At 48.7% G+C, this 10930-nt stretch overlaps 1 protein-coding gene across 1 annotated transcript in view; it reads left to right on the top strand.

Annotated features, from left to right (window-relative positions):
- Positions 1-10930, top strand: part of LOC129856192 (patatin-like phospholipase domain-containing protein 2) — a 45508-nt gene that overhangs the window by 6474 nt on the left and 28104 nt on the right. Inside the window, exons 5-6 of the mRNA XM_055924313.1 lie at positions 4993-5053; positions 5970-6200. Coding sequence (XP_055780288.1) covers positions 4993-5053; positions 5970-6200 — 292 coding nt within the window. The remainder of the gene's footprint in view (positions 1-4992; positions 5054-5969; positions 6201-10930) is intronic.

Genomic DNA, 10930 nt, shown 5'->3' with positions numbered 1-10930 from the left:
CACACCTCTACAGTGTCCAGAGCTCTGTTCCCCCCTGAGCCACAGGTACACACACACACCTCTACAGTGTCCAGAGCTCTGTTCCCCCCTGAGCCACAGGTACACACACACACCTCTACAGTGTCCAGAGCTCTGTTCCCCCCTGAGCCACAGGTACACACACACACCTCTACAGTGTCCAGAGCTCTGTTCCCCCCTGAGCCACAGGTACACACACACACCTCTACAGTGTCCAGAGCTCTGTTCCCCCCTGAGCCACAGGTACACACACACACCTCTACAGTGTCCAGAGCTCTGTTCCCCCCTGAGCCACAGGTACACACACACACCTCTACAGTGTCCAGAGCTCTGTTCCCCCCTGAGCCACAGGTACACACACACACCTCTACAGTGTCCAGAGCTCTGTTCCCCCCTGAGCCACAGGTACACACACACACCTCTACAGTGTCCAGAGCTCTGTTCCCCCCTGAGCCACAGGTACACACACACACCTCTACAGTGTCCAGAGCTCTGTTCCCCCCTGAGCCACAGGTACACACACACACCTCTACAGTGTCCAGAGCTCTGTTCCCCCCTGAGCCACAGGTACACACACACACCTCTACAGTGTCCAGAGCTCTGTTCCCCCCTGAGCCACAGGTACACACACACACCTCTACAGTGTCCAGAGCTCTGTTCCCCCCTGAGCCACAGGTACACACACACACCTCTACAGTGTCCAGAGCTCTGTTCCCCCCTGAGCCACAGGTACACACACACACCTCTACAGTGTCCAGAGCTCTGTTCCCCCCTGAGCCACAGGTACACACACACACCTCTACAGAGTGTCCAGAGCTCTGTTCCCCCCTGAGCCACAGGTACACACACACACCTCTACAGTGTCCAGAGCTCTGTTCCCCCCTGAGCCACAGGTACACACACACACCTCTACAGTGTCCAGAGCTCTGTTCCCCCCTGAGCCACAGGTACACACACACACCTCTACAGTGTCCAGAGCTCTGTTCCCCCCTGAGCCACAGGTACACACACACACCTCTACAGTGTCCAGAGCTCTGTTCCCCCCTGAGCCACAGGTACACACACACACCTCTACAGTGTCCAGAGCTCTGTTCCCCCCTGAGCCACAGGTACACACACACACCTCTACAGTGTCCAGAGCTCTGTTCCCCCCTGAGCCACAGGTACACACACACACCTCTACAGTGTCCAGAGCTCTGTTCCCCCCTGAGCCACAGGTACACACACACACCTCTACAGTGTCCAGAGCTCTGTTCCCCCCTGAGCCACAGGTACACACACACACCTCTACAGTGTCCAGAGCTCTGTTCCCCCCTGAGCCACAGGTACACACACACACCTCTACAGTGTCCAGAGCTCTGTTCCCCCCTGAGCCACAGGTACACACACACACCTCTACAGTGTCCAGAGCTCTGTTCCCCCCTGAGCCACAGGTACACACACACACCTCTACAGTGTCCAGAGCTCTGTTCCCCCCTGAGCCACAGGTACACACACACACCTCTACAGTGTCCAGAGCTCTGTTCCCCCCTGAGCCACAGGTACACACACACACCTCTACAGTGTCCAGAGCTCTGTTCCCCCCTGAGCCACAGGTACACACACACACCTCTACAGTGTCCAGAGCTCTGTTCCCCCCTGAGCCACAGGTACACACACACACCTCTACAGTGTCCAGAGCTCTGTTCCCCCCTGAGCCACAGGTACACACACACACCTCTACAGTGTCCAGAGCTCTGTTCCCCCCTGAGCCACAGGTACACACACACACCTCTACAGTGTCCAGAGCTCTGTTCCCCCCTGAGCCACAGGTACACACACACACCTCTACAGTGTCCAGAGCTCTGTTCCCCCCTGAGCCACAGGTACACACACACACCTCTACAGTGTCCAGAGCTCTGTTCCCCCCTGAGCCACAGGTACACACACACACCTCTACAGAGTGTCCAGAGCTCTGTTCCCCCCTGAGCCACAGGTACACACACACACCTCTACAGTGTCCAGAGCTCTGTTCCCCCCTGAGCCACAGGTACACACACACACCTCTACAGTGTCCAGAGCTCTGTTCCCCCCTGAGCCACAGGTACACACACACACCTCTACAGTGTCCAGAGCTCTGTTCCCCCCTGAGCCACAGGTACACACACACACCTCTACAGTGTCCAGAGCTCTGTTCCCCCCTGAGCCACAGGTACACACACACACCTCTACAGTGTCCAGAGCTCTGTTCCCCCCTGAGCCACAGGTACACACACACACCTCTACAGTGTCCAGAGCTCTGTTCCCCCCTGAGCCACAGGTACACACACACACCTCTACAGTGTCCAGAGCTCTGTTCCCCCCTGAGCCACAGGTACACACACACACCTCTACAGTGTCCAGAGCTCTGTTCCCCCCTGAGCCACAGGTACACACACACACCTCTACAGTGTCCAGAGCTCTGTTCCCCCCTGAGCCACAGGTACACACACACACCTCTACAGTGTCCAGAGCTCTGTTCCCCCCTGAGCCACAGGTACACACACACACCTCTACAGTGTCCAGAGCTCTGTTCCCCCCTGAGCCACAGGTACACACACACACACCTCTACAGAGTGTCCACCTGGCTACCCCAACCACAGTCAACAGCCCTGCACCCCCCACAGCAACTCGCCCAAGCCTTCCCCATTTCTCCTTCACCCAAATCAAGATAGCTGATGTTCTGAAAGAGCTGCAAAGTCTGGACCCATACAAATCAGCCGGGCTAGACAATCTGGACCCTCTCTTTCTAAAATGATCTGCCGAAATTGTTGCAACCCCTATTACTAGCCTGTTCAACAACTATTTTGTATCGTCTGAAATTCCCAAAGATTGGAAAGCTGCCGCGGTCATCCCCCTCTTCAAAGGGGGAGACACTCTAGACCCAAACTGCTACAGACCTATATCTATCCTACCCTGCCTTTCTAAGGTCTTCAAAAGCCAAGTTAACAAACAGATCACTGACCATTTCGAATCCCACCGTACCTTCTCCGCTATGCAATCTAGTTTCTGAGCTGGTCATGGGTGCACCTCAGCCACGCTCAAGGTCCTAAACGATATCATAACAGCCATCGATAAAAGACAATACTGTGCAGCCGTCTTCATCGACCTGGCCAAGGCTTTCTACTCTGTCAATCACCGCATTCTTACCGGCAGACTCAACAATCTTGGCTTTTCAAATGATTGCCTCGCCTGGTTCACCAACTACTTCTCTGATAGAGTTCAGTGTGTCAAATCGGAGGGCCTGTTGTCTGGACCTCTTGCAGTCTCTATGGGGGTGCCACAGGGTTCAATTCTCGGGCCGACTCTCTTCTCTGTATACATCAATGATGTCACTCTTGCTGCTGGTGATTCTCTGATCCACCTCTACGCAGACGACACCATTCTGTATACTTCTGGCCCTTCTTTGGACACTGTGCTAACTAACCTCCAGATGAGCTTCAATGCCATACAACTCTCCTTCTGTGGACTTCAACTGCTCTTAAATGCAAGTAAAACTAAATGCATGCTCTTCAAACGATCACTGCCCGCACCTGCTCGCCCGTCCAGCATCACTACTCTGGACGGTTCTGACTTAGAATATGTGGACAACTATAAATACCTAGGTGTCTGGTTAGACTGTAAACTCTCCTTCCAGACTCACATTAAGCATCTCCAATCCAAAATTAAATCTAGAATCAGCTTCCTATTTCCCAACAAAGCATCCTTCACTCATGCTGCCAAATATACCCTCGTAAAACTGACTATCCTACTGATCCTTGACTTCGGCGATGTCATTTACAAAATAGCTTCCATCACTCTACTCAGCAACTGGATGCAGTCTATCACAGTGCCATCCGTTTTGTCACCAAAGCCCCATATACTACCCACCACTGCGACCTGTACACTCTCGTAGGCTGGCCCTCGCTTCATATTCGTAAACCCACTGGCTCCAGGTCATCGATAAGTGTTTGCTAGGTAAAGCCTTATCTCAGCTCACTGGTCACCATAGCAGCACCGACCTGTAGCACTTGCTCCAGCAGGTATATTTCACTGGTCACCCCCAAAGCCAATTCCTCCTTTGGTCGTCTTTCCTTCCAGTTCTCTGCTGCCAATGACTGGAACGAACTGCAAAAATCACTGAAGCTGGAGACTCATATCTCCCTCACTAACTTTAAGCACCAGCTGTCAGAGCAGCTCACAGATCACTGCACCTGCACGTAGCCCATCTGTAGATAGCCCATCCAACTACCTCATCCCCATACTGTTATTTATTCATTTTGCTCCTTTGCACCCCAGTATCTCTATTTGCACATTCATCTTCTGCACATCAATCACTCCAGTGTCTAATTGCTATATTGTAATTACTTCGCCACCATGGCCTATTTATTGCCTTATCTCCCTTATCTCACCTCATTTGCACACACTGTATATAGACTTTTTGTATTATTGACTGTATGTTTTGTTTATTCCATGTGTAACTCTGTGTTGTTGTTTGTGTCACACTGCTTTGCTTTATCTTGGCCAGGTCACAGTTGTAAATGAGAACTTATTCTCAACTGGCCTACCTGGCTAAATAAAGGTGAAATAACTGGCCTATCTGGTTAAATAAAGGTGAAATAACTGGCCTGCCTGGTTAAATAAAGGTGAAAATAACTGGCCTATCTGGTTAAATAAAGGTGAAATAACTGGCCTGCCTGGTTAAATAAAGGTGAAATAAATCAAAAGTGTTCAGAGCTCTGTTCCCCCCGGATCCACAGGTACTGTAGCTCACAGACATACTTAACAGACACTATCATCCAAAGAGACTTACAGACTGTATACATGTTTCAGTCAGTGATCACTGGGGGTATTGAACCCATGACCTTTGACTTGCTAGTGCCATAGTTTTACCAACTGAGCCACCAGGCAGACAGACATGGACTCTGAATGTGTCTCTGGGAAGATGTCTAATGTGTCTGTCTGTGTTTGTTTCAGGTTATGAAGGCCATGTGTAAACAGGGGTACAAAGATGCTCTTCACTTTCTAAAGAAGAACGGTAAGAGACCATTATATTAGTTCTATTATTCTATACTACATCAGGCTTGGTATAGAGTAGTTATATTATTAAATACTAGATCAAGCTTGGTATAGAGTAGTTATATGACTCTATACTAGATCAGGCTTGGTATAGAGTAGTTATATTATTATATACTAGATCAGGCTTGGTATAGAGTAGTTATATGACTCTATACTAGATCAGGCTTGGTATAGAGTAGTTATATTATTATATACTAGATCAGGCTTGGTATAGAGTGGTTATATTATTATATACTAGATCAGGCTTGGTATAGAGTAGTTATATGACTCTATACTAGATCAGGCTTGGTATAGAGTAGTTATATTATTAAATACTAGATCAGGCTTGGTATAGAGTAGTTATATTATTATATACTAGATCAGGCTTGGTATAGAGTAGTTATATTATTAAATACTAGATCAGGCTTGGTATAGAGTAGTTATATTATTAAATACTAGATCAGGCTTGGTATAGAGTAGTTATATTATTAAATACTAGATCAGGCTTGGTATAGAGTAGTTATATTATTAAATACTAGATCAGGCTCGGTATAGAGTAGTTATATTATTAAATACTAGATCAGGCTTGGTATAGAGTAGTTATATTATTAAATACTAGATCAGGCTCGGTATAGAGTAATTTTACAAGTGAGAATGAATTGTCAGAAAGGCACTAGGAAATGACTGACAAATGTCCAAGCAAGGATATAAACTGTGTGGTTTGGCTGTCTTGGCCGTGTGTGTGTGTGTGTGTGTGTGTGTGTGTGTGTGTGTGTGTGTGTGTGTGTGTGTGTGTGTGTGTGTGTGTGTGTGTGTGTGTGTGTGTGTGTGTGTGTGTGTGTGTGTGTGTGTGTGTGTGTGTGTGTTTGCTTGACTGTGTTTTTTTAATGTTTCAGGACTGTTGAATCACCAAGGACCCCACAGACCTCTAATAGCCGATGGTGAGGAAGATGACGTCATCGAGGATGATGATGATGATGATGATGATGATGATGAAGAACACGTGGACCGTCTTGTACAGAACGAGATCAGACCCATTGAGAAAGAGTCAGTGGTGGCTCCCGCCGAGTCCAAATCCAACATCGAGGATCATATCTTTGAACACCTGCCACCCAGACTACACAAAGGTAGGATGGAACGCACCAAAATAATACAGCAGATTAATAATACATTGTATTTAAGCGCCTTTCAAAAAAAATAACAAGGACAGTGTCCAGCTATAAAGTGAGGAAAACAGAAAAATGGATAAAAAAACGAACACAAACACAGCTAAATATTAAGGGATGTATTGTTGTCATGTATGTAGAACATACACAGTGGATCCCCTAACATACACAGTGGATCCCCTAACATACACAGTGGATCCCCTAACATACACAGTGGATCCCCTAACATACACAGTGGATCCCCCTAACATACACAGTGGATCACCTAACATACACAGTGGATCCCCTAACATACACAGTGGATCCCCTAACATACACAGTGGATCCCCCTAACATACACAGTGGATCCCCTAACATACACAGTGGATCCCCTAACATACACAGTGGATCCCCCTAACATACACAGTGGATCCCCTAACATACACAGTGGATCCCCTAACATAAACAGTGGATCCCCTAACATACACAGTGGATCCCCTAACATACACAGTGGATCACCTAACATACACAGTGGATCCCCTAACATACACAGTGGATCCCCTAACATACACAGTGGATCCCCCTAACATACACAGTGGATCCCCTAACATACACAGTGGATCCCCTAACATAAACAGTGGATCCCCTAACATACACAGTGGATCCCCTAACATACACAGTGGATCCCCTAACATACACAGTGGATCCCCTAACATACATGATCAGGGGAGATGTCAACTTCTCAGCGCAAGGCCTTTCTCAAGACCAGTCTCCAGACCAGTCTCCAGACCAGTCTCCAGACCAGTCTCCAGACTAGTCTCCAGACTATTCTCCAGACCAGTCTCAAGACCAGTCTCCAGACCAGTCTCCAGACTAGTCTCCAGACTAGTCTCCAGACTAGTCTCCAGACCAGTCTCCAGACTAGTCTCCAGACAAGTCTCCAGACTAGTCTCCAGACTAGTCTCCAGACTATTCTCCAGACCAGTCTCAAGACCAGTCTCCAGACCAGTCTCCAGACCAGTCTCCAGACTAGTCTCCAGACTAGTCTCCAGACTAGTCTCCAGACTATTCTCCAGACCAGTCTCCAGACCAGTCTCCAGACTAGTCTCCAGACTATTCTCCAGACCAGTCTCCAGACCAGTCTCCAGACTAGTCTTCAGACTAGTCTCCAGACTATTCTCCAGACCAGTCTCAAGACCAGTCTCCAGACCAGTCTCCAGACCAGTCTCCAGACTAGTCTCCAGACTAGTCTCCAGACTAGTCTCCAGACTATTCTCCAGACCAGTCTCCAGACCAGTCTCCAGACTAGTCTCCAGACTAGTCTCCAGACTATTCTCCAGACCAGTCTCCAGACCAGTCTCCAGACTAGTCTCCAGACTAGTCTCCAGACTATTCTCCAGACCAGTCTCCAGACCAGTCTCCAGAGGAAGTCTCAGAAAAACCCTACACTACTGAAGAATATCCAACCAACCAGAGAATGGTGTAGAGAAGAAGCTGGCCAATCAGATCTCTTGCTCTTGTTTCTACTATAGTTGTAGCCATAGGTTAGGGGATCCACTGTGTAACCCTGGCCTTGTTAGGTTAGGGGATCCACTGTGTAACCCTGGCCTTGTTAGGTTAGGGGATCCACTGTGTAACCCAGGCCTTGTTAGGTTAGGGGATCCACTGTGTAACCCAGGCCTTGTTAGGTTAGGGGATCCACTGTGTAACCCTGGCCTTGTTAGGTTAGGGGATCCACTGTGTAACCCAGGCCTTGTTAGGTTAGGGGATCCACTGTGTAACCCTGGCCTTGTTAGGTTAGGGGATCCACTGTGTAACCCTGGCCTTGTTAGGTTATGGGATCCACTGTGTAACCCTGGCCTTGTTAGGTTATGGGATCCACTGTGTAACCCAGGTCTTGTTAGGTTAGGGGATCCACTGTGTAACCCAGGCCTTGTTAGGTTAGGGGATCCACTGTGTAACCCAGGCCTTGTTAGGTTAGGGGATCCACTGTGTTACCCTAGCCTTGTTAGGTTAGGGGATCCACTGTGTAACCCAGGCCTTGTTAGGTTAGGGGATCCACTGTGTAACCCTGGCCTTGTTAGGTTAGGGGATCCACTGTGTAACCCAGGCCTTGTTAGGTTAGGGGATCCACTGTGTAACCCAGGCCTTGTTAGGTTAGGGGATCCACTGTGTAACCCTGGCCTTGTTAGGTTAGGGGATCCACTGTGTAACCCAGGCCTTGTTAGGTTAGGGGATCCACTGTGTAACCCTGGCCTTGTTAGGTTAGGGGATCCACTGTGTAACCCTGGCCTTGTTAGGTTATGGGATCCACTGTGTAACCCTGGCCTTGTTAGGTTATGGGATCCACTGTGTAACCCAGGCCTTGTTAGGTTAGGGGATCCACTGTGTAACCCAGGCCTTGTTAGGTTAGGGGATCCACTGTGTAACCCAGGCCTTGTTAGGTTAGGGGATCCACTGTGTTACCCTAGCCTTGTTAGGTTAGGGGATCCACTGTGTAACCCAGGCCTTGTTAGGTTAGGGGATCCACTGTGTAACCCAGGCCTTGTTAGGTTAGGGGATCCACTGTGTAACCCTGGCCTTGTTAGGTTAGGGGATCCACTGTGTAACCCAGGCCTTGTTAGGTTAGGGGATCCACTGTGTAACCCTGGCCTTGTTAGGTTAGGGGATCCACTGTGTAACCCTGGCCTTGTTAGGTTAGGGGATCCACTGTGTAACCCTGGCCTTGTTAGGTTAGGGGATCCACTGTGTAACCCTGGCCTTGTTAGGTTAGGGGATCCACTGTGTAACCCTGGCCTTGTTAGGTTAGGGGATCCACTGTGTAACCCAGGCCTTGTTAGGGGATCCACTGTGTAACCCTGGCCTTGCTAGGTTAGGGGATCCACTGTGTAACCCAGGCCTTGATAGGTTTAAGGGATCCACTGTGTAACCCTGGCCTTGCTAGGTTAGGGGATCCACTGTGTAACCCTGGCCTTGTTAGGTTAGGGGATCCACTGTGTAACCCTGGCCTTGTTAGGTTAGGGGATCCACTGTGTAACCCAGACCTTGATAGGTTTAAGGGATCCACTGTGTAACCCTGGCCTTGTTAGGTTAGGGGATCCACTGTGTAACCCTGGCCTTGTTAGGTTAGGGGATACACTGTGTAACCCAGGCCTTGATAGGTTAGGGGATCCACTGTGTAACCCAGGCCTTGTTAGGGGATCCACTGTGTAACCCTGGCCTTGCTAGGTTAGGGGATCCATTGTGTAACCCTGGTCTTGCTAGGTTAGGGGATCCACTGTGTTACCCTGGCCTTGTTAGGTTAGGGGATCCACTGTGTTACCCTGGCCTTGTTAGGTTAGGGGATCCACTGTGTAACCCTGGCCTTGCTAGGTTAGGGGATCCACTGTGTTATCCTGGCCTTGTTAGGTTAGGGGATCCACTGTGTAACCCAGGCCTTGTTAGGTTAGGGGATCCACTGTGTAACCCTGGCCTTGTTAGGTTAGGGGATCCACTGTGTAACCCTGGCCTTGTTAGGTTAGGGGATCCACTATGTATCCCTGGCCTTGCTTCAACTATTTTCTGCAATGGGGAATGTGAGTGAGTCAGTCAGCCAGACAGTCAGTCAGCCAGCCAGCCAACCAGTCATTCAGCCAGCCAGCCAGCCAGCCAGCAAGCCAGCCAGCCAGCCAGCCAGTCAGCCAGCCAGGCAGCCAGCCAGGCAGCCAGCCAGTCAGTCAGCCAGCCAGTCAGCCAGCCAGGCAGCCAACCAGTCAGCCAGTCTGTAGTGAGTTGTCCTCTCTGTCTCCCTCTGTATTTATTGTGGTGTATTGTAGTCTATATGACTGTAGTGAGTTGTCCTCTCTGTCTCCCTCTGTATTTATTGTGGTGTATTGTAGTCTATATGACTGTAGTGAGGTGTCCTCTCTGTCTCCCTCTGTATTTATTGTGGTGTATTGTAGTCTATATGACTGTAGTGAGGTGTCCTCTCTGTCTCCCTCTGTATTTATTGTGGTGTATTGTAGTCTATATGACTGTAGTGAGTTGTCCTCTCTGTCTCCCTCTGTATTTATTGTGGTGTATTGTAGTCTATATGACGTTAGTGAGGTGTCCTCTCTGTCTCTCTCTGTATTTATTGTGGTGTATTGTAGTCTATATGACTGTAGTGAGGTGTCCTCTCTGTCTCCCTCTGTATTTATTGTGGTGTATTGTAGTCTATATGACTGTAGTGAGTTGTCCTCTCTGTCTCCCTCTGTATTTATTGTGGTGTATTGTAGTCTATATGACTGTAGTGAGGTGTCCTCTCTGTCTCCCTCTGTATTTATTGTGGTGTATTGTAGTCTATATGACGTTAGTGAGTTGTCCTCTCTGTCTCCCTCTGTATTTATTGTGGTGTATTGTAGTCTATATGACTGTAGTGAGGTGTCCTCTCTGTCTCTCTCTGTATTTATTGTGGTGTATTGTAGTCTATATGACGTTAGTGAGGTGTCCTCTCTGTCTCTCTCTGTATTTATTGTGGTGTATTGTAGTCTATATGACGTTAGTGAGGTGTCCTCTCTGTCTCTCTCTGTATTTATTGTGGTGTATTGTAGTCTATATGACTGTAGTGAGTTGTCCTCTCCGTCTCCCTCTGTATTTATTGTGGTGTATTGTAGTCTATATGACGTTAGTGAGTTGTCCTCTCTGTCTCCCTCTGTATTTATTGTGGTGTATTGTAGTCTATATGACTGTAG

The sequence above is a fragment of the Salvelinus fontinalis genome, chromosome 5, assembly GCF_029448725.1.
Source record: "Salvelinus fontinalis isolate EN_2023a chromosome 5, ASM2944872v1, whole genome shotgun sequence".
Taxonomy (NCBI): Eukaryota; Metazoa; Chordata; class Actinopteri; order Salmoniformes; family Salmonidae; genus Salvelinus; species Salvelinus fontinalis.
Note: the sequence above shows the minus strand (reverse complement) of the source record. Positions and strands in the feature narration are given on the sequence as shown.